This window comes from Fukomys damarensis, unplaced genomic scaffold (genome assembly GCF_012274545.1).
Source record: "Fukomys damarensis isolate Sample0158 unplaced genomic scaffold, DMR_v1.0_HiC HiC_scaffold_10, whole genome shotgun sequence".
Taxonomy (NCBI): domain Eukaryota; kingdom Metazoa; phylum Chordata; class Mammalia; order Rodentia; family Bathyergidae; genus Fukomys; species Fukomys damarensis.
The window spans coordinates 15,520,316-15,544,936 of NW_022900922.1; the positions used below are offsets into that span (position 1 = coordinate 15,520,316).

At 41.2% G+C, this 24,621-nt stretch overlaps 1 protein-coding gene across 6 annotated transcripts in view; it reads left to right on the top strand.

Moving 5' to 3' along the window:
• Ttc13 (tetratricopeptide repeat domain 13) overlaps positions 1–24,621 on the top strand; it is a 60,079-nt gene that overhangs the window by 11,228 nt on the left and 24,230 nt on the right. For 4 of the 6 annotated variants that reach the window (XM_010621926.2, XM_010621927.2, XM_010621928.2 and 1 more), the window contains exons 2-8: positions 320–414; positions 3,507–3,582; positions 6,392–6,462; positions 17,177–17,242; positions 18,704–18,796; positions 21,507–21,623; positions 22,425–22,535. In XM_010621926.2, the coding sequence (XP_010620228.1) occupies positions 320–414; positions 3,507–3,582; positions 6,392–6,462; positions 17,177–17,242; positions 18,704–18,796; positions 21,507–21,623; positions 22,425–22,535 (629 nt within the window). The remainder of the gene's footprint in view (positions 1–319; positions 415–3,506; positions 3,583–6,391; positions 6,463–17,176; positions 17,243–18,703; positions 18,797–21,506; positions 21,624–22,424; positions 22,536–24,621) is intronic. The other 2 variants (XM_010621929.2, XM_010621930.2) reach the window with 1 other exon arrangement.

The following is a 24,621-nucleotide window of genomic DNA, read 5'->3' on the forward strand; positions in this document are numbered from 1 at the left end:
GTGTGTGTGTTTGTGTGTGTGTGTGTGTGTGTGTGTGTGTGTGTGTGTGTGTGTGAATCAGGGTCTTGCTATGTAGTTCAGGCTGGCTTTAAACCCACTTTGTACCGCAGGCAGCCTCCAACTCTTGGCCATCCTCCTGCCTCTTCCTCCTGAGCTCTGAGATTATAGGTGTGCACTAGCACACCTGGCTTTTTTTGGATTCTTAGAAAAATACTTGTCTTTATTTTGGTTATGTGGGTTCTTAAATTTTCAACTTAAAGTTAGGCACCTAAGGGCATAAATTTGAGGTAAAGGGGATAACAGCATGTTTGTTTTTCAGAGTCGTCCTTTTTGAACTTCCACGAGTCAGACTGCGAACCCAAAGGATCACCACCCTGTGACTCCTTGCTTTCTCTCAACACTGAAAAGATTCTGGTATGCGCTTCTCTATATAGGTTCTATGTTTGTGACTCAAAGCACAGCAATACTAGCTCTGGATGGAGTAAAGAGTCAGGTCCTGTTGGTTCTATGTACAGAGGTAAAGCTAGGCCCTCTGGCATTTGTCTGAGGGCATTATTACGTTTTATGAGTTGGATGATTATGGTTCTTTACCTAGAACTTTAAGCTCTGAGACTAAAGGAAATAATGACTCAGTTTTAGGTCTATAAATCATTTGTCTTTGGACACATGTGTAGGTATCTTTTGTTACTCAATTTTTATTATTCCCAACTAAATTGTATAAGGAATCTCTTCACTTCAAGGATGCATGCCTGGCACCTGCTCTCCCTGTCAGTGTGGCTGTCCATGGTCCTGCCTTGTCTGCATTACCACACTTGTAATCTTCTCTGCCTCTCCGTTTTAGCATGTCCACATGCCTATGTGTCCACATTAGCACCGCCTGTCCAGTGCCTGCCCACTTTCCCTTGTCTGACCATGTCTATCTCTGTGTTAGTGCCAGTTGGGAACCTGCGAGCCTGTGTCTATCCACATCTGCCGATGTCAGCACATTTGTCCACCTGTCTGCATTAGCACATCTGTGTGTCTGTCTTTCCATATATCTGCCTGTTTGTGTCAGTGCAGCTGTCCATGTGTCTGCCTGTTTGTGTTAATGTCTTTCATCCTGACCCCTTAAGGTGCAAGGGCCCTTTATTCATACTTTACTCTGGGAAGCTGAGCTGTTCACTGCCCAAGTTTAACATATTATTCACTAGATGTTTTTCTTTGATATTCCTGTAGATGTTGCTTAAAATTTCTTTTTAGGATGCTCTTCCTACTCCAAAAAAGCTACGCCTTTTCTTTTTAGAACTATAGACTTGTCCCAAACTAGACTGGCGGCCAAGCATGCTGTCACATACCAATAGTCCCAGTGCTGGGGAGGCTGAGGCAGGAGGATTGTGAGTTCAGTGCTAGCCTAGGCAACACAGTGGCACAGTGGGTTCAAGGCCAGCCTGGGGGATGGAGATAGATAGATATTTTATATATATATATATATTTGGCAACACCCTATTTCAAAATGAAGCAACCAACCTACCATACTGGGCCATCTTGTGAGGTAGTAAACTGGCCATCAAAACATTTAAGTAGAAATTGAATACTCCCAGTTAGATGTTATAAGGGCTCTTCTTCTTGACAGGAGGTCAAATATTTCCTTCTGTTTGCCTTTCCAGAGACCTGCAGAGAAGGCTAACCAGCCTCGTGTTTGAGACTCTACCACATCTCAAAGATGGCTTACTTAGTCCCACTGAGGAAGCTCCTGGTTGCACAGTAAAAACCAGAAGGAACTGATAGGAGTTTCTACTGATCAGAATTTTAACAAAAGACATAAAGAATGGAACATTCCATGATAGTGGGGATTCCTAAATGTTTCTATTTTGTGCAGACTCTTGGATAGTATGATCAAGGGGTGGAGCCTCCTAAGATGGACACCCTTTGGCTTGTGTCTTTTAATTTGTAGTTTTAGGCACTGACTTGTGAGTGATTAAGCCTGCCTTGCCTTTCCTTGTCCCACGCCTCTCTCTCCTTTCTCTCTTTTCTTTTTTTTTGAGGCAGGGTCTCCCTTTGTAGTTCAGGTTGGCCCTGAACTCACTATATAGCCCAGGCTGGCCTTGAAACTGCAGTGATCCTCCTACCTCAGCCTCCCAAGTGCTGTGATTATAGGTGTGCACCACCATGCCTGGCCCTTTCTCTCTCTATCATTGGGGATTGAATTTAGCATCACTTATGCTAGGCACTGTATCACTGAGCTACATGTCCAGCCCTTTTTATTTTGAGACAGAGTTTTGCTAAGTTACTCAGACTTGCCTTGAACTTTCAGTCCTCCTGCCTCAGCCTCGGGTGGCTGAGGTTATAGATATGAGACATCATACCCACCTGTCACTTGTATTTTGCACTTGACCTGTTTATAGGCAAACCAAGTACCACTCTGTATCTGAACGTTGTTTTGGACTTGGAATGTACAAGGAATAGAAATGAAAGGGCTTTTTAATTCTGTTACTTGAATCACATTTATCATGGCTAAGGGGTACCAGTCATTGGCTAGATTGCCATGCATTGGTCAGAAGAGTACCCTTTGTGGAGCTATTTACCTGTCATGTGCCAGTGGCCTCTGGTAAGAAAAGAGTAAATAATGGGCAGTCACTGGGTTCTAATCCTATAGATTTGCCCAAAGTGACAGACCTTTAGTTTCTTCCTGTCATAGCTTTTCTAGTATATGCAAATATATGAAACTAAATTGTCTTAGTGAATATGGTATATAGTTATAATTTTAATGACCACCCTATAGGCTAAGTACATCATACCTTTCAGTTGACAGATCTTCTGGTGAGATAGCAGGTGTTTGTATTGTCAAACCTGATATGTCTCCAAAACACATTAGAGACGTCTCTGGTGGGCAAATACTGCATGTAAAACTATCCCAATTGCCAAACCAGCTATTTACTTTCTCTTCATTTGTGCTTTTGTTCAGCTCCCCAGCCAAATTTGTGTCTGTGTGTCTGCATGGTTTCTACAGTGACCAATCTGATACATTAAACAGGATGGTTGTGGTCATCACTGGTTGTTCATTGTTTATTATTCAGAATGTCTTGTTTTTTAATCACATTTTGTTAGTCCTTTATGTCATCCTGTGTCCAACTTGTAGTTGTTGTTTCTGTAATGCTTTTAGGATTTAGAACATCTGTTCAAGCCACATTGGAGTACTGAATACTAGAATGTGGTCTATGTGACATAATTGAAATCATCAAGTCACCTATAAAAATGTGGAGGGGCCTTGAAACAACTGACAAGATTAATCCTTACCTGAAGTACAGAGATGCTTTCTCAGAAATGAAAGTGTGCTAAGGGGAGGAAGCAAACCAATCACAACAAACTGTGCTCTTGAAATATGTAATTGGTAGGACGTAAAGCACTTATTTTCCCTGCTTCCATTTAAATCAAGTGTAGCTTTAATTTTTTAAAAATACAGGGTTTTAATTCAGTTTTTCCTTCATTTGTTATAAGCTAAAATATGTTTGTTTCCCCCCCCCCAGAGCCAGGCCAAGTCTATTGCAGAACAAAAGAGATTTCCATTTGCCACTGATAATGACAGCACAAATGAAGAGTTAGGTAAGACCTGAATCTGGGAATATTTCTGGAATTTATGATTAGGTGCAGAGTAGGAAGGCAGGCAAGAGGGAGGGAGGGCTCAGAGACAGCCTGTGTCAGTGTTGGCTCTCTAACATTGTGTGTAATATTCACCAGTCCTGAGGTACGGTGGATCAAGTCATTTTAAAACAGATCAGCAGGGACTACTCCAGCCCTGTGTTTCCATGGAAATTAATAAGTATGGTAATGAGCTCTTATGAGCTGTTTCCATTCCTTAGAAGGTCATTTGTATGCTGTTAGCAAATGTGCATAGTAAAGAAGTGAAAGCAGGATTGAATCTCAGAGCGTCACAGCTCATCTTCTCTCTCTGACACAATAGCCAGGTTTATGTTATTCCCATGACCAAGTCATTGATTCTTGGATTTAAGCACATGGTACAGAAAATCAAATTCACTCAAATCTATTAATGAGCGTCAGGGTCTGGTTTGTCCAAGAAGTGTTTGAAGCAGGCTGCACCTGGTCAGATGTGTCCTGGATGTGCTCTCCACCACCAGCAAGCTTGTACTAAAGGGAGTGGGAGCTGAAGGAATCCAGAGCAAGCAGTGTGCCACATGGGCCGGGCTGCACTGAGTGCTGGTGGGAACTTTTCATCATTTAGCTTATGCATAGTTGTTTATTGTGGCTGTCCCTATTTTAAGTTAAGACCAAGCCTTCTTGATTTCCTTAGAGTACAGATAACAGAGCTATTTTGAAAGTGCTAATCACTTTTTGATGACATTCTTTGAGGAGGTTTTGAGAATTAATTCCCCCTTTAGAGCCTCGGATTTGGTCTTTTCTGAAGTCCTTGATTTCTGTTCAGTCTGTATGTATTTATTAATAACTGTTAAGAACGTGGTATGTGCCACACCCTTTCTCTTCTGAAGGGAACATAGGCGCTAAGCTGGTTTAGAGTCTTTTCTGTGACTAATTTTTCTTGGAAAACATCTTTCAAGATTTTTGTTACTACGTTATGTGGAGTTGCTGGTTAGTAGAGATTTCTGTAAGAATTGTAGCTATTCCAGTTTTTCCTTTATGCCTCTGGATTTCCATAGCAAAATACAGACCCTAGTTATATTTCTGTGATATTTAGGTTAGGATTTTTTAAATTTGGGTCCCCCCCAAAAAAACATGTTTACTTTTATTTTTTTGTTTTGTTTTGGTACGGGGCATTGAACTCGGGTCCTTGCATTTGCAAGGCAGGCCACTGAACCACTGAGCTAAATCCCTGGCCCCTTTTTTTTTAAAAAAAAGGGCGGCTGCATATGTTTACTTTTAGATGGAAGGATTTGGGAACTACATCTGATCTTTTCTTCAGTGAAATTTAATGGCCAGGCTATGGACAGAGATTTAGATATATTCTTAAATCACAGAATTTTCCCCCGAAAATTAAGAAAATGTTCTGTAAGCTTGTTAAGCAAGACCCAGAGAGTTAGGAGAAGAGATAGGTACTCGTGATCACATGCCTGTCTGGAAATCGAGCCTACATTTCAAATATGAGTTTGACCTTAATTTATGTTTTCAAAGAAACTAAGGTAAAAATAGCCTTTTTATTTTAATGAATGCCTTCAGAAGCTTTTTATTATTATGATACTCATTTTTTTCCAAATTTTATTTTACTTGGGTTGTGTATAAAGATATTCCAAAATACTTTTAGCATTTAATGTTTCTGCTGTGTTTAGTATTTTTCTGCTTTTAACTGTTGGGAAATGTAAGGTCTTAAGAACAGTAGATGATGTAGTTGCCCATGTACTTGAATACCTGTTAGGCCATAGATTGAGAGGGTTTTATAATAAAGTTGTCTTGTTTTGTTTTCACAAAAACATGATCAAATTAGTGATTATATTAAATGAACAATAAAATGTGTTTTAGAAATTGAGTGGTATTGTATTGAGGAGTTAGGGTAAGTATTCTAGAAGTACTATCTAGGAAATTCTGTTCTCTTGGTTATTTGGGTGAATGAAATAGTTTAACACAGTCATGATGGGCTGTATATCTCCACAGGTAGCTTGTACCCCCCATTGGAACTGTACCACGCTATCTGATAGGACAGACACATACATATGTACCACCTGTAGTTGAAGCTGGCAGAAACAAGTTAATCAGAATGTTGCCATCATTCAAGAGATTGTCATGACTCCCATTTCACCATAGCAGTTCCCTAAACAATTAGATTAAAATAACCATCATCTTTAGTGTAAATCTTGAATAGTGTTTTGACTGTATTTTGAATAGAAAAAAAATAGGAAAAAGACTGTCATTGCGTCATCTCAGGGTGTGAATTATTTATAGTTAAGCATCACATTAATATATATTAATTTGAACCTGCTTTTGTTCTTGCTACATATTTGGCAGCAAACCCAGCACTCCCAGGATTTGAGATTTGTGAGGTTGTCTGGGTGCTTCTCTTAGGGCTTGCCTAATCACTGCATCATGTGGTATGCCCAGCACTCAGCACCTTTCCAGCTCTTTTGATATGTAGACAGGAGACATCACAGAGATTATTTGGGTGTGAAGGTGAGTGATGGATTCAGTAAAAGAGGAGTCGTTCCCATAGGTGGGTTGTTTCATGGATAACTTTAATTATTTAATCTAGATAGCACTGGGAGGCTGATTAGCAAGTCACAGGTGGTGAAGTGGGGGACTCAGTGACAACATGGTGTGGTTTCCTGATACTCTCTGACTACATTCAATCCTTGGGACTATTCTTTGAGATTTAGCAAAGAATTTAGTTGCTGGTTCTAGTCAGAGCCCCTTTATTCTTTCCTTTAATATTTTGTATTTTGTTTCACAGCTATTGCTTATGTGTTGATTGGCAGTGGTCTGTATGATGAAGCAATAAGGCATTTTTCAACAATGCTTCAGGTAATTTTTTTCTTAATTAAGAATTATAATTTCAGGCTTATAATCATGAGAAAATATGGATTCATGCATAGCTGATGTACAGCATGAATCCTATGTGTTTAGGATCACATGGGATGTAAAGGGATCTGTCGGCTGAGCACTTTCTTGGTGCCAGCTCCTGCAGTGTTGTGCTGTTATCTCCAGCTTTCAGGTAGCAGGGATGGCATTCAAACACAAGGTGGTGAAGATGGTAGCTTCACCTCCCTTTCCTCAGCCATGGCACTTCCATGAGATATGGCTATTGGAATTGAAATTCTAGCTCCTTCCTGGATAGAGTCTGTATTTTTTTTTTTTTTTGAACAGTCTTTCTCTGTAGTTCAGGCTGGCCTTGAATTCACTGTATAGCCCAGGCTAGCCTTCAACTCACAGCAATCCTCCTGCCTGAACTTCCTGAGTGCTGGGATTATAGGTGTGCTCCACCCCACCCAGCTTGTGTCTGCAGGATTGACACTAAATTCCTACTCATGTATTTGTTTTTCACCCTGATGTGTAATCATGAAACTAATCAGTGGAATGATGGCAGTGTGGGAGAGTCTATAGGGGAGAGGTGAATGTGTCCCCATATGCGCTGCCAAGGAGGTCCGCAGCAGCACACATGCTGGCCTTGTGTCTCACATCAGATTTGTACTGAATTTGTTGTGAGCACTTAACTACTTATTGATGGTGGTAAGTCTGTCCTGCCCTCATATCGAGAAAGACATGGATTTTTATTTAGAATTAGAGATACCCAAGTCAGAATGCACTGTGTGACTTGCTACCAAATTATTTACCTCTTTGGGTATGGAGATGGTAAAGTAATCTCCAAAAAAATTTGGGGGGGATTTAAATGAAATATTTTGTAAAGTACTCAATACCAGGTGCTGGCATACAGTGAACGGTGAGTTTGGCTGCTCAAAGTACCATTCTATTTAACAAGTCAGTGTTGATCTAGTGGGGGCCACAGGTATCATACAACCCAGCAGATGGGCTTAATTTTTAAATATTAATTTTGAGGTTTTAGCTTTGCTTTTGTTTTCTTTTTTGAAAACAGGATTATGAGCAAGGTACTTTGGTGCACACCTGTAATCCCAGCACTCTGGGAAGCTGAGGCTGGAGGGTCAAAAGTTTGAGTGTAGCCTGGGCAATTTAGTGACTTAGTGTGAAACCCTGTATCAAAATAAAAAAAGGTCTGGGAGTATAGCTCAGTATGAAGGCCCTGGATTCAATCTCCGGTACCATCAGAAGAGAGAGAAAGGTTTATGTTGGTAGTTCTGTATTTGTTCTCAACAAATCGATATTTTTGGTTATTACTCTGAGGTCCTTAGATTAAGCAACTGTGTTTGAATGATTATACAATATTCATTTTTTTTTTTTTGTACTGGGGATCAAACTCAGGACCTTGCACTTGCAAGGCATGAGTGGCACCACTGAGCTAAACACCCGGCATGATATAATATTCTTAAGTGGAATTTGAAATACAGATGTTCCTTGTTTTAACAACCTACCTGTTTAACTACTGTTTGAGTTTATGACCAAGGTGTGCTGTTGGGACTTAACAACCTACTGCTTGTACTTGTGACCTATCTTTTTTTGTACAGTTCTGTACATCTTGTTTATAGAGCCTCAATGTCTTTTTTTTGTACAGTACACCTTGTTTATACAGTACTGTAATTTTTGCTGATTGTACTGCACAGTAATATAGTTTCATATTCTGTTATATATTTTAGTACTGCATGTAAGAGTTACACAAATAAAAGCCAAATTATCAAGTTGGAGTTTTCTTTGACCATTTCTTTGTTCTGAAAATTGTAATGTACATACTATATACAGTTCCTCATTTAGTGACCATTGCAAAACTATTACTTGTTTGTTGTTTGTTTGTTTGTTTGAGACAGGGTCTCACTGTGTAGTTGACACTGCTCTGGAACTCACTATGTAGCCCGGGCTGGACTCAAACTCACAGCTATCCTCCTGCCTCGGCCTCCCAAGTGCCTAGGAGTGCTGGGATTACAGGGATGTGCCACCATGCCCGGCTCTGTAACTTGGTTTTTAATGAGGAGTGTCTGTACAAAGTAAATTGTAAAAAGATTTTGAAATGATGTTTCTGTTTAGTGTTGTAATATTATAAAAGGTAAGTAAGACTTTACACGGAGAACCCTGGACCTAGTTTGAAGGGAGTTTTAGATTTAGATATATTTGGATTTCAGTTAATTTATGACCAACAGCTTGGAAACTTGTTATCATTTCATTTAACTTTTCAAAAATAATATTGTAATTGACAACAATGTTAAGGAGAAAATTTTAAATTAAAAAAATGTCCTAATTTTGCTACTTTAACATATTAAAATTTTTATTAACTTTTCAAAGTATGCATTTATATTTATAAACTGAATATATATACTGTATTTTATTACTTTTTTATAATTCTATACTATGAATATTTTTTACCATTTCTTTGTCTTATGATTCCATTGGCTTTGTAATATGTCTTTGTGTTGTCCCTTTGTATGTGTAGGACACATTTCTCTTGACATTGCAGTTAGAAAGTTGATGGGAATTTCTCTCTTTGTGAAGAAAAGATAGTAACATTTTGAAATTTCTCGTACCATTTCATTAGTCTGTGATATAATGGAGTCTTCCCTGGGAATGTGTGGATTGCAAGGTCAGGCTGCTTTCCTGGTGATTGGGGCCACTGAGGGAGAAGAGCAGAGGAGCAGACAGTTCAGATGCAGAAGAGAAGCCTGGAAGTTGTATGTTGCAGCCCGAGACCTGGCTCTCACCCTGCTACTTTTCTCTGTGGTGCTCTTGGTGCTTTTCAGCTGTGTCCAGACTATGGTATGGTGGAAATCATGTTTGTGTGGCATACAGGGTAGGCTGGATCATAGTGAGGCCTCTAGGTAGAGCTTGGTAAAACTTTGTCATGTTTTCTTTTCCTTTTATTTTTGTTTGTTTGTTTGTTTGTTTTTGAGACAGGGTTTTGCAGTGCAATCCAGGCTGGCTGTGAACTCACTATGGAGTTTAGGCTGGCTTCAGAACTTGTGACAATCCTCCTGCCTCAGCTTCCCCAGTGTTGGGATTATAAACATGCATCACCATGCATAGCCATGTTTTCTTTATATTATACAATTGTGATAAGAATTAGGAAACCCAAAGATTCAATAATATATGTGGTAATTCTTTTCAAAACTTTAATAAGAAACTTGACCCCCTTTTCTGTTAGGTTTTGTGTTTGAAACTGAAACACACAGCTCCTCTTTAGGAGTTTCCATTGCTTTCTTCAGGTTCCTAAAAGCCACTGTCCACCCTGGGCCATAACTTGCATAAATCTGCGTCAAACTCACAGTGATCCTCCTGCCTCAGCCTCCCGAGTGCTGGGATTACAGGTGTATGACAGCACACCTAGCTAACCCTTTTTATTTTATTTTGAGACAGGGTCTTACTAAGTTGCCTGGGAGAACTTACATTTCTTTTGCCTCAGCCTCTAAAGCAGCTGACATTACAGGCATGCAGTACTGGTGCTTGGCTTCCTTTCCTTATATTGGCAAATGCAGTGATAAAATTTCTTCAGAAGTTAAATTGCTTTTTATCCCAGCAACCCTCTTTTTATTTAAGAGTAGGAAGAATTTCTTGAGAGAAAGATAGCTTCTGTCTAAGAGAGACAGAAGGGGACTGGAAAGAGGGTTGCCCTCCCACCCATCCCTTGCACCACCCCTCTGCTTCTAAATGGTGTTTTATTGAGCATAGTCATGAGCTGAGGTGGGCCCAAGGTAGGACAAAACCAGTGAACTAATAAAATTACAAGTATAGTCGCTTAGGTGATTTTTTTTTTTTTTTTTTTTTTTTTTGCTTAGGTAATATTGATCCAATGGAAAGTCACAAAGTGGGACAGAATTATAATCAATTAAGATTACAACAAGTATAGTCACTTAGGAAATACGAATTAAACGGGGTCAAATGGGGAACCAAGTCATGTAGCAAGTGTACATGAACTGGACAAGGATTTCCTGGAAGGAATGGGCTCAGGAGGTTTTGGTCCCCACCCAAGGTGACCACAGAAGATTGATTTAAAATATCAATTGCTGTATTTCCTTTTTTTCCTCTTCCCCGCCCCCCTCGTACCAGGAATCAAGCTCAGGACCTTGTGCTTGCCAGGCAGGTGCGGCACCATTGAGCTACATCCCTGGACCTTTTATATCCAATATCTTGGAATAATTACGAATTTTTTCCTCAGGCATACATCAGTATCCTGCTATTTTTTAAATATTAATTTTAATATTTACATTAGTAAATGTTTGCAATGCACAATGATTACTTTTATCACCAGGAGCTGCTACATATAAATAATACATCTTTATTCTTTTTACTTTTTCTTTCCCTTCCTCTTGCTCTGTTATTTTTTATTTGTTAATTTATAACTGAACTAAGTATCACCAGAGAATTATTTTTGTCATAATTAATGCTAATTTACTTTCACTTGTTCCTTGCAGGACCTTCCAGTAAAAACTGTGTTTTTAAGGCAGTGAGTGAGTGCCTTTAACAAATCTGCAAAATGATATCCACCCACACACATATTTTTTTATTTTCTTGAGTTCTTTAACATGTGGCAAAACTCTTCTTTTGGACAGCCATACACTGAAGCAGGAAGCAGCAGAAATCTATGATTCCATTCATAGACTGCTGACAAATGGGACTGCAGGGCCCTGGGGTTTTTTTAGAATCTCTTGATCAGATTAAATGTGAAATTCATATGAGGGCTGCTTAAATTCCACAGTGGCCTTTTGGGATGATGCTAACATACCTTCTTGTTGCTTTAGTTGTGCTATTAGGGTAGAGAACTCTGAGGTATCTCATTTGACTGTTCACTCCTGATTTTTGTGTGTGCTTCTAGATTGAAAAAGAGTCCTCCTCATGGCCCATCTGAGTGTATCATCAGGTCCCACAGTGTCAGTCTGCAGTAAAAACTCCCAGTTAAAACACTGGACCCACACCAACTCTGGAAGTCATCTCTCTGTAGAGCAGTGCATCAGCAGTAGTGTTTTTTTCTTTTTTTCTTTTTAATAGTATATAGTAGCAATACATAATGATTACATTCATCTTAGGGAATTGTTAAATATACACATGTAGCAGTAGTGTTCTTGAAAATGGAACCTTCTCCCGATTTTGGGTTCCTTTGGTTCCTGTGCAGGCTGATAACATAAATTCTTAAGCGTTTTTTGGCAGCAGTTTGGCTTTTGCTTTGATCATGTAATGTTGAGCTTGCCTGATTGTGATGGAACTAATTCATAAAAGAACTTTGCTGCTTATTTCACATCAGCATATAAAATTGAAAGCATGGCTGTGGGTAATTTTTAAGTTATCTTTTAGATAGATGTGTGTCTGCCACTGAGGCAGAACTCAGTCCTCACTGAGGCAGTGTTCGTGTGCTGGTTTTTTTGGCTTGTCTTTGGGCACAGTGACTTTTCAGTTTTAATTAAAACGCCAGCCTTCTGGTAGAAAAATACACATCTATAAGATTAAAAGTAAATTCTGCATATAAATAATAGCGTGAGGATGATGTATTAGACTCTTTGAGAATTGAGACATACCCATCCAGGTGGCTCTTCCCTGTGAATTTGCAGATGCACAAAGTAAACCTGGGCAGCTTAGTGAGACATTGTCTTAAAATAAAATAGAAGGGTCTGAGAATGTAGGTTATTGGTAGAGCACTTTCCTAGTATGCTCCTGGGTCTGATCCTTTGTACCACGAAACACTATGAAAAATGGATACTCTAATCCAAATTTGTTTTTAGAAATAAACATTGCTTTTTATTTGAAAAAATAAAAAATAATTTATTACTACATTCCATAAACAAGTTTTCACTTGTTAATATCCACAGTAATGATAGTACACTTGATCTTAGCCAAAAGGCTGAGAAAGTGATCCAAGTAATGATAAAATAATAAGTAAATAAAGTTGTGTCCATTTTTAAAAGTAATGAAATCTGTTATAAATTTAGGAACCCTTAATACAGAGTCTAAATATAATAATAGCCAGAATTATTGTATGTCTTTCTGTGCTGTTAGGAAAATATTCTGAAAAGACAGGGTAAATTAAATAGAGAAAACCTAAATGCTTTACAGCTGCTCCAGTGACTGATTTAGTGCTACTGTGATAATCAGACTGCGAGAGGCTCCGAGACGGGGCCCTCTGCCAAGGTGATAGGACTGAACTCAAGAAGCTGTTCCTGTTCAGATATTGCAACTATACTATAACTTTTGAATGGCTGGATTTTTTTAAAGGTTAAATTGTTTTATCGCTATAAAAATGTTATAGATGTGATACCTAGGGGCTCACTGTGTGGTACCTGTCACAAAACTGCCTCACTTTCGCCCTGCATTTGGCCCTTTCTTCTGAGTACTGCACCCCACTATTTCTTTCTTTCTTTCTTTTTTTTTGGTTTTTTGAGGCAGGGTCTCACTATGTAGTTGAGACTGACCTCGAACTCACTATGTAGCCCAGGCTGGTCTCAAACTCACAGCGATCCTCCTGCCTCAGCCTCCTGAGTGCTAGGATTACATGTGTGTGCCACCACGCCCGGCTTGCACCCCTCTATATCTAACCATGTCTTCCTGCTTGCTTCCTCTTCAAGAAGAACAGGCTTGGCAGGATGAACTTTGATCTCATTTCGTTTAGTTTTCATGAAGATTTTTCTGCCTGCCTAATATATAATCAGTGTTGGTTGCTAATGATAACTGTCATGTATTAAGACTTAACATGTGCCACAAAACAAAGATGAAGAGAGGAGCCCTCAAAGATACCCTCAGTGAGTGGCAAGTGTGCAAAAATAGAGATGGAGTAAAGGAGTTGCATTCATGGAGTTGTATCCATACACTTGGCTTTCTGAGAGGCATGTTCACCTCAGGCTCCGTGTCGCCTGTTTGCTCCCTGCTGCCCCACACCCACCGAGTCCTATGTCAGTTACCCCACCCAATAGGTGGCCTCCCTTGGTGATGTGAGTCAAACTCCACATCCCCCATTTGCTGCGTACTTTGCCAGCAGGCTGGGTCTGTGTGCAGTTCTTGCCTGTCTCCAGTCCATCTGCTCCCTGCCCTCTCTGCTCAGACCACATCCAAGACACTGTCCCCTCTAGATGACCCACTGGTTGTGCCCTGGCTTATCTCATCACACCTGTTCTCGTCACACGCTGTATACACACCATGGCACACATGCACTTTAACTAACTTTTTTTTTTTTGGTACCAGGAATTGAACTCAGGACCTTTTGCTTGTGAGGCAGGTGCATGCCACTGAGCTAAATCCCTGGCCCCACACATGCATTTTAAATACGCAGGTCCTTCATTTGGTCCCTCCCTAGCTCTTTCACTGTGTCCTGGAACAGAAGCTGTGTTCCCTCCTTCCTAGGGCCTTTGTGAAACCAGCTGGATTCCTAGACAGCCACTCAGAGCACCCCACAACCACCCTAATTCCTGCTGCTCAGAGCCCTGCTGTCTCTTCCTTAGGGAATCCTTCCTAAACTAACTCAACCACATTTGGGTCTTCTGAAAGCACAGTTCACTGCTTTTTGGAAACTTAACTTTACATGTATATTTGTGATTCTTTGGCTGGGCTACTCCAAGAAGGCTAGAATTCTTTACCTTCTCTGTTGGTTTTTGCTCACTGTTTCCAGCCCCTGGCAGGAATGGTGTGACTCTATGTGGTATTTGTAGCACAGGAAACCTAATTTTGCTAACAGTAGGCCCTGGATGAATGACATCCATATAACACATCGTGGGAATGAAGGAGAAAGTGCATTGGTGTCCCAGAGGTGTCAGGAAGGAGTCTGGTGAGGTGGTATGAGAATGGAAGGGTTTCTTGGACACAGTGGCTGTGGGTGGATGAGCATTTCTGACCAAGAGGAGAGTATGTGCCAGTGCAGTGAGCTGGACCAGCATGTTGTATAGGGACCTGTTAAACAGTTCCTCAAACATGAAGGGTGAGTTGGGAGAGGATGAAGACGAAGCTGAACAATAAGGCCAGGAAATGATCTGTAGTTTCTACAAGGCATTGTGATGTTACCTTGAAGAGTTATGGGTCCCTGCCTTTTAGTGAGTCTTGAATTTAACATTTAACTGTTGAGACAAGAGCAGCCTTTGGTGAGGTGGGGGGCAGTGCTGGGGATTGAACTCAGGGCCTTATACATGGCAGGCAAGCTCTTTACTACTCAGCTACACCTTCAGGTCCAGACTAGTACTTTTAAAAAATTGAAATCTACTGGGCTACAAAATAATCAGATTGTACTGTGCTATGGATAGTAAGGCCAGTATGACTTAGTGAAATTTTTTTTATATTTTTTTTTATACACTGTGTTCCAGTGGATGACATTGGGTGTGCCTGTGTGTGTGTGTGTTTTATAAATGTGTTTGTATGTATTGATCTGCAGTATAAAATGTATTTCAGTGGTTAGTTTGGAGTCATAGCATCCCTGTCGTGGGCATTGAGAACCATTGAAAGATGTCAGTCAGGGGGTTCACAGCCAGACCGCAGTGTGGGAGATGCTTCTTGGTGCTGGCCTGGAACATAGATGGAAGGAACAGGAGGACCGTAATGCAGTCGCAGGATCCAGTGGTGGGTGCAGGACTGAGATAGGGACTTGACTACGGTGTAGGAAGGTGATGCTGACCTCTCAGAAGGGGATGTGTTAGGGAGGTGAGGATGGTGCCCAGCAACCACCGTGGCTGCAGGTATGCGGGGATGCCAATCATATAACTGTTTGTACCCTTTCTGATTTGTGTCTTGGTCATCTGGAATAAACCTTTTCTCAGGAAAAAAGGTCCCTAGATAATATATTTTGAACCATAGGATCTGAGATGTCACAGGAAAGGAGGAAACCGCATGGTCTGGGGTCTGTTCTGTTGGCTGTTCTATCCGCAGAGAAGCAGGAAAGGGGTCTTCCTTTAAGTCCTCCAGAAGTGACCTTTCTCCTGCTCATTCCCTCTCTCCTCACCCATGTCCCCTGTCAACCACCACTCTGGCTTTCTTGGAGCTGGGAGGACAGCCAATGTTCATGTGGTTATCTCTGGGAGGCAGGAAATAGGGAACCTTTTACTTTCGTTTTTGTGCTTCTAGGTTTTCAATAAGGAAATATATATATTACTTGACCCACCTTCACTACGGGTGAATGAATATAGGTTTCTTTTAAACAATTAAAAGCACAAAAACATATTTCAAAAAACAATGGGAACATATCTAGTAATGCCATACCTGGAGAGAATCACTATTAGTATTTTGGCACCTTTTATTTCTGTATATACATGGTGGCCCACACAGTCACATGTATTACTCACATGTGCGGTTACAGCCCCGTATGCCTCAGTAGGCCTATGACTTCTAGCTCTTTCCCACTAGCCAATAACACAGATAGCTTTCAGGCTAATTATGTGTAAGTTGCAGATCACAAATCCAGAACAGATATTGCGGAGAGGTTATAGAGTGGTGAGTGGCATCCGGGTTCAAGGGGCTGCTGGCAGTGGCCCTTGTATGTTTTTGGTATTTGAGAGTACACGTGCGTGGACACATCTTTGTTGGATCTTCTGAGGCTTGGAGAAGCTAGAAAGCTGGAATCATTTGGTTGGAGTTTTGTAATGTTTTTCACAGGCCATATAGGCCCATCTGCTGTCTGTATTGTGGCCATTGATGGGCTGGTTGGCCCCTGGATATAGGTGTTTTTCATTCTATCAAAGTAGTGTTTTTAAAAAAAATGTATAAATGCTTGGTATCTTCTTTGCTTATTTTTTTATTGCCATTAAAGCCAATGTGCTCTCTTTTTTACATTTTAAGCATATGTCATCTCAGATTTAAAACAGAACAGTAGATTAGTCCACCAAGGGCCAGTCCAGTGCAGCTCTGAAAATCTTTCAGTGTCAAGAGTTTCAGTAGGGCCTTGTAGCAAAGGATTCAGAAAAGAGGTGAGAATTGCAGTATGGATTGGAGGTGTGTTGTCCCCTGAGCAGAAAGGATAGTTCGAGTCACTAATCTGTGTGCAGGGGCTGAATGGCCAGGGACAACAGGTGCTCTGTCCATGGGCCTGGTAGCTGTTTCCTTGGGTCCATCTCTAGTGGAAGGCAATGGGAGAAACAGGAAGCAGGCTGCAGAGAGGGTCCAATCTTTAATTCCCACCCACATGAAAAAGAATTGGGTCGGTCTCCAGCAGATTGTGGAGCCCACTTTCTCTTCCTGTGGTGATGGCACTGAGGAGTTCCTACCCTTTCAGATTGTACTAAAGGATTTATGATCTGTGAAAGATTTCCTGGGTACATCAGAGGAAACTAGCAAGAAGAGGCAGTACTGTTCTTACCATCTCTCTATCCCTGGAGCCTCCGTCTTCTCTGTAAGACATGATCACTGATGTGCCAATTGTAGAATTGTTGAGAGGATTATATTTGAATAAGATGAAGCAGTGAAAGAAACTAGCACTGTGCTCAGTAACGTTGGGCCCCTTCTCTTTATTTTATTACTTTTTCAGTGCAAAACTTACCATGTCTCACTCACATGAGCTTTAAGGCTGCAGACTCTGGTTGGGGACCGAAGAGCAACAGATGAGTGAGAGCATAAAGCAGAGTTGCCACTTGAGGCATTAACGTGCTTTAAGCAGAAACTGATTTCTTTTTGTTTTGTTTTGTTTATGGTTTTTGACGTGTTTCTGTTTTGGTCTGACTAGGAGGAGCCTGATCTGGTTAGTGCAATTTATGGCCGAGGGATAGCCTATGGAAAGAAGGGACTACATGTGAGTATGTAATGGCCACGACTGCCCGTGCCTACCTGCCCTGATGCGGCCAGGCTTCTGCTTTCTGCTTGTTAGGTCTGCTGGGGCGCGCATGAGATGGGCAAGGGGAGGTTGCCTAGGTCAGAGGGTTAGCGCTTGGCAGACAGGGGTTTCTGCCCGGGTCTCCTGAAGTCAGGGTCGATGAGTGGGATGCAGACCTGACAGTGCCGAGAAGCTCACTGTAAATGTCGGGGCGGCACCACCAGTGTAGCGGGAGGAGAAGCAGTTTTCAAATTGTGCCGCTCCGTGAAGAAACATGAGGTTTTTTAGTATGTAACATTCATTTTCATTTGCTACATTTATGTTTTTTTGCAGATAGGTACAATATCTCTGTAGTTATAACAAAATTATTTCCCTATTTTTCTGAGAGAGATGTGAAGGATATAATAACTATATTTTATGTAACAAAGCCCCCCAGGTATAAAAACACTTTCTGGAGATCATGTAGTACACTTTGAGACAGTGTAAGGTTCAGTTTTCCAGATTTTTAGTTTAAATCAGTGATGGCGAACCTTTTAGAGCCTCAGTGATAACACACAGCTTGCTGCAGCATGTGTGCCGTAGGTTCGCCACTGTTGGTCTAGACCATCGCACCCAGCCTTTACTATTGTCTTACTACCTGTTAGAAGAACTCATATGAAATTGTGCCTGGAGGGTAAAACATCACTCTTGTAACTTTTACATTAAAAATACTAACATCTTTAACATCTTTAGTAAGTATTTTAACTAAATGTAGGAAATTTATGTGGTATTTGTATGGTCCTGAGATCCAGAGGACTGAGGGGCTCAGCAGTGAGCCGATGGTGGCGTCCAGGGTGAAGGCAGCTGTGCCCTTGTGGGTCAGCAGAAGACTGGGGTGAAGCTGCCCTATTTCCTACAAACTGCTTCCATCCAAGTGTTTGTTTAGTTTTACATCATGACATGTAACTGACTTTTAGCTTTAATGATAAGTTATACCTGCATTTTTAATGTAAAAGCAACATGCAGGTGTTAAGGAGAACTTCCCGTGAAGGTGTCAGTTGTAGGTTTATGGTCTTGAGTGACACTTGGCCCATTTCTGTCTTCCAAAGCCGCCAATCAGCCTCATTGCACAGACTGGTGCCCACATACTCATCCTTGAAACATATTGACTCCGTGTTTAGATAGACCATGTTTAGTAAGATCCTGCTACCTGTGGAACTTGGGATAGGCAGCCATATCCAATGTGCTAGCTTATTGAAGAGAAGAAGATTTGGGTAAGCTAAGTAATTATACTATCTCATGACTTACTGAGCTTGTCGGATCTTCTGTGTGGAAACAAAGTTCATATTTATTTCTAAACAAGTGGTTATGTCGTTAATAGTACATTACTAGATATTTCGGAAGATCTTTTCTATCTGGTTTCTATAAGTCTGTCTTACACTAAGTTAATGCCTTTTCAAGGATATTAAGAATGCTGAGCTTGCTCTGTTCGAGCTGAGCCGAGTAATTACCTTGGAGCCAGACCGTCCAGAGGTATTTGAACAGCGAGCAGAAGTGAGTGCAGTTTTCTTCTTCCATCTGTTGTCATTGGATTAATTGAATCCAGATTTTTCTCCTGTTATTCTGTCATTTGCAGATATGCCTATTGTTTTCTTACATAGATACCTAGTGGCTTTAAGCCTGGTGAAAATTACTAGAAAACTACGAATTGAGTGATGCTCCTGATCTAATGTGTAAAAGTAATATTTAGTATTAAAATATGAAGTTACAGTGTTTACTACTTCTGTCAGTATTCATTAAAAATATACTACACATGAGCCAGATGTGGCTCATGCCTGTAATTTCAGCCACTGGGGATGCTGCAGCAGGAATATCATAAGTTCAAGGTCAGCCTGGGCAACTTAGCAATACTCTGTCTCAAAATTTAAAAAATAAAATAAAAAGTCTCAGTGGTAGAGCACTTATCCAGGATGGTTAAATATCTAGCCTTTGGAGTATTCCTTCTGCAGTGTGCGTGTGTGTGTGTGTGTGTGTGTGTGTGTGTGTGTGTGTGTGTGTATGTGTGTGTGCACATATGTGTGTGTTGTGTGTTTGCACATGCACACATTCATGTTTAGTTCTCAGGAGAAGGGCCTATCTGCATAGTGCATAGAGCAGGTAAAGGACTGTAACCAGACGTCACAGGAACTGCAAGTGTGTGCATGCTTGTACATACTCCTGATGGGATGGACCTGTCCAGAGGTGCTGAAGGCAGGGCTGTAACCTGATCTTAGAAGGTATGACGAGGTGGAGGCTAGAAGTCATATTGCCCGTGCCTGGAACATGCTCAGTAGACTGAGGAGGAGCTTTGTCAGGAGCAATGTGCCAAATGTGCCCAGTCTGCTGTTGGGGTGACATGGGAGCTGCTCAAGTCCTGACCAGCTCAAGGACAATAGAAGGAAGGTATTTAAGTAGAGAAGACAGTGCCACGTTGCTCCTTTTGTGTATTTGAAGCTTTGTGTTCTTTTTACTGTGTTCTGAAATTAATAATGGGCTATCCAGGGTTTTTGTGTGTTAATATATTAGATCTGACTGAAACTTAACCTTTAATCATCTGATACACTATTTCATAGTTTAACTAAATTAAAAATTACCTTTTTCTCTTTTAGGAGAGAAAAACTAACAAGTAAAGGAGCACTAAATAGTCATTTAAAAATTATTTGTAGCACAGTGCAGTGGTGCACACATGTAATCCCAACTGCTCCTGAGGCGGGAGGATCAACAGTTGAAGGCCAGGCTGGACAGCATACTGAGACCCTCATCTCAAAACAACAATCCAAAGAATGTATTTGTGATAGTTTTTGTTCTCAGAATTGTAGCTCAGTCTTCTAAAGCGGATTTATGTTTTGTTGTGGATTTGGGCTTTTGAAGATCTTCAGTTAGTGATACAATTCCTCACTTCTTAGTCTGTCTTGGATTATGCCCCAGGGCTAGATGACCACAGGTCTGTCACTACTGCGTGAGACTCTTGCGGGTGCAGTGGTGGTCTGGTGATTTGCTGGTCAGTGTGGGGACATCTGCTGTGTAAGGCAGGCCAGTGATTCTCACTGTTACTGTAGTGTTGCATTAAATTGTTCTGATAAATCGTGAATGTCATTCACTCCACTTAGATACAGTTTAACAGGTTTTTAAAATTTGCACATCTAATAAAAAGCTAATTGTTATCCAAAGTAATACTGATAACTAGAACAATAATTTTCATTTATCTTAACAATATATAGTAATATTCTCCTTTTATGGCATTATCATAGCTATATCATAGCATATCATTTAATCCAAAAGTTTTTTTGTGAGACATTTTCACTTTAATACTTTGATGTAATTTATATTTGATGAAAATAATTTACCTTTTAAAATTACACATTATTATGCATACTGATTAGTGATAAGGTATGATAATTCAGTTGTGTACCAAGGGGTTAATAAACCAAGTGGGAATAATTTTCCTTCCAAGCCCACCCCTGAGAGTGTTTCCTTGGACACATATCCCATGTCCTCTTTTGGAGCTGTCACCCTTACTACGGGCAGGTAAGAATTGACCCCTGAAAAGAAGCTCAGCTCTGAGGATGTTTGTTCAAGATAAAGCATGTGGACTGGGTTTTATAGGTATCGATGCCTATCTTGGGTTTTCTAGTGTCTTTTTGTCTGCTTTCACATCCTGAACTGTCTCTGTATTGTCACATTTCCTGAACACTTTCCCAAACAGGTTTGCAGATGCTGTTCTTCCTGCACTGCAGTGTGGCTGAGATGTTAGGGCCTGACAGAGTACCTGAGGTCCTAGAAATTGTCATTTGGCTCTTGCTACCACAGAAAATAGAGTTAAAGACCATGGAGGACTGTAATCTGTGTTATTTGTCCTAATGTTCAAAGTTATTAGATTAATTTTGACATCTTTATGCATGTACAGCCAACTGACTTGAAAGATAAATACAGGTCAAAGGAAAAAGGTCCTATTTATAGAAGAGTAACATTGGTATACACAAGTGGGGACAGTGTAAGGTAGCAGCTGCAAATATAGAGCCCCTCAGCCTCCCCTCACTGGACAGAGGTTAGTGTGCCCTGGCATGGGTATTGTGAGCTCTACCCTGAGCTCTGGGGCCACAGTTACAGTGCTGAGAGAGCCCAGTTGTGAGTAGTGTGTGCTGAAGTGGCACTGAGCAGTCAGTGTGGGCAGCGTTAGGATGAACATTGGGGCTTTTCTTGATGACATGTTTTGGATTTTTAGATTCTGTCCCCTCTGGGGCGAATTAATGAAGCTGTGAATGATCTCACCAAAGCTATTCAGCTTCAGCCATCTGCGCGGCTGTACCGACACCGGGGGACCCTGCACTTCATATCTGAGGTGAGCTGCTTTACGAGACCCCCCTTCCTGACAGTAAACGTCTCACTTTTTACTGATCTTTGAAAGCAGATCTTTAACAGCTTTGGGTTCCAGCTGTTTAGTAATGCATCTGCACAACAAGATAGCTATGAAAGCATTTTCCTTAGCTGAAATTAATTCCAGTAGAGAATTATTGTGTGAAAATCACATTTTCTTCTTTGAGCTGTCAGAGTAACAAAGTCTTGACTGATACAAAAGAGAAAAAGGTGGGATTTGCACTGTACCCCTTCATGCAGGTGTGGCACTGGGGCTGGTATGTAGGGTCCCTGTGGCCTGTCATGTAGAGGGGGAGTTAGGGTTAGTCTGGGGTTCTCCAAGTGGAACCTGGACTGGGTGGCTCTCAGACTGCAGCTTCTCTGTTGAAGTGACCCATAGTTAGCAAGAACATCTTTTTATTGTTGCTGTGGTATATAATTGTCACAATTATTTTTGTGAGTTTATTATACTTGATTCCCTTCAACACCCCAGCCCTTTTTCATTTAAGACAGTTTTGCTAAGAAGTATACGGTATGATAAGATGTTTCTCTTAACAGATTATCACTTTAATGCATGAAATACTCTTCCTATAGTTGAGACAAAAGGCTTACATTAAACCTCTGTGAAAACCATGCTAACAGATATAAGCATTCAGCTAATATTTATGGCCATGAAATGTTTCCTTTAAAACATCCCCCTGAAAAAAAAGTTACAAAGCAAAAGGATTTTTTTTCTACTGATCAGAAGCAAGAAATGTCCCACTTCTGACTCTCCTTCTCTTTGCAGGATTATGCGACAGCACATGAGGACTTCCAGCAGTCCTTAGAGCTGAACAGAAACCAGCCCACAGCCATGCTGTACAAAGGCCTGACCTTCTTCCACAGAGGACTTCTCAAGGTGAAGGTGTCCTGCGGCATGTGGGCATTGTGAATGGTCTGCTTTGCTGGGGAACTTGGGAATTTAGCTCGACATATTTTGAAATGGTATCTTACCTCGTGTATCTGACTGGTGTCCATTAGAAAGGTGTCTGAAATATTTGTTCAGCTCCTGCTCAAGTTCTTAGAGGAGCTGCACAGAAGGGAGAGGATAAAAGGCTAATAAGAAGGAGAAATTAAACTTTCACTTCAAAGGGCACAGCTTGTAGAGTTCAAGTAGTGACCTGGAGAGGGGCCTTCCAGGCAGAGTGGGCCGAGAGTGAGGGTTCAGGAAAGTGGGGATGTGACCAGTGTACAGAATGGGTATCCGGGTATGACTCAGACATGGGGCTAGAAGGTTGGTGAGAGCAGTCCTTAGTCTGAAGTACAGTGCTGGACATTCTGACCCCAGTTTGTGGGTTCAGAGGAGCTAAGCCATAGATGAAAGAAAATCCCCAGTTGAGACCTAGTCTGTGCTTTAGGAAAAAGATTTTGTTGGTGTGAAGGCAGGGCAAGGATGGCAGAAACTGACCAGGAGACACTGATCATGTCCTGGCCATGGGTGAGAAGACCTGACCAAGCTGCTGAGGGCCCACTGGAGCAAGAGGCAGACAGTGCCAAGACTGGTGGTATAACAGGACAAAGACCACAGAGTGTTCAGGAGGAGGAAGGGAAGTAGGAGGGCTGCCTGAGTATACAAGGAGCGCAGGTTGCTTCCTCCCACCCCATGCTCCATGCTATGTGTTAAGACTGCTTTGTAGCAAGTTGTGCCATGAGCCAGGGTGAGGGGAGCCAGCTCATACCAGCGGCCCAGTGTAGCGCGCAGCAAGTCTGAGGAAAGGCAGACTGGCCCATAACAGCCTACTGAGCTGGAGAGCAAATCATTCTGACCAGGAGAAAAGAAATCTTCACAGAGAAGGTGGCCTAAGAATGTAATGGCTCTCAAGATTGTCGGCAGCACAGGAGTGTACTGCAACAAAGAGCTCATGCGTCTTGTCTCAAAAGTAGTTTTGAGGACTTTAAGGACCTAACATACACAGTCAGCCCTGTGTCTTCGGATTTCACATCTTCCGATCCAGACAACTATGGATTGGAAACGTTCAGAAGGAAAATTATGTCAATACTGAGTATGTAGAGACTTTATTCCTTATTATTCCCTAAGCAGTAAAATATAACAACTGTTTCCATAGCATTTACATGGTATTAGGTGTTATAAGTCATCTAGAGAAGATATAAAGTACACACACAGGGTAATATACACAGCGCACCATTTTACTTCAGAGACTTGAGAACCTCTGGATTTTGGTATCTGAGTGGGTTTTGTACCAATCGCCTGGATTAGCAGAGCTGGCTGTGTATGTATAGGGGCATCAGTGGAGGGTTGGCCTGTGCAGAGGCTGCATGTCAGTTCTCAGTGCCAGGGATGGTTCCTGTCAGATGCACAGGAAGTATTAGTGGGGTGAATGCACCTCAAGGGCAGAGCCTTGAACTTAGATTGGTATGAGCTCTTTCTTGAACTTCACTAAGTGCACTGCTGGACAAATTATTTGAGCTCTTTCATTTTCTAGATTCATAAAGTAGCCATGATCCTACTCTTTGCCTCTTAAAGTGACTGACAACTGAACAAATTATTCTATGTGAAAAGTACTTAGTAAGCTTTAAAACAGGCATCAAATATTATTACATATGATTTTACCTGTGAAATTTAATCTAGGTTTCATACATTGTAAACAAAACAAAACAAAACCCTGTCTTACTAAAAACCAGACGAAAAAGAATTTGGCAGATTGTGTTTCGTGCACTTCATATCCTTCATGCAAGTTTGTAGAGGTAGAGGAGTACACACTGTGCCCTGGACTCAGGCTGGCAGCCTTGGGTTTGGAGAGCAGTTTCTCGCTCAGGATGCTTCTGCGTGGTGGCCAGATGAGCTTCGTCTGCCCTCCATTCCTCTCATCTTGTCTCACTGAGCACTTTTGTGAAAAAATCAGAACCATGGCGCTTTGCTCAGCCTGTCCTTTGAGTAGCTAATAGAGAAGGAAGAAAGCTGAATCCCTCCCAAATGCCATTTT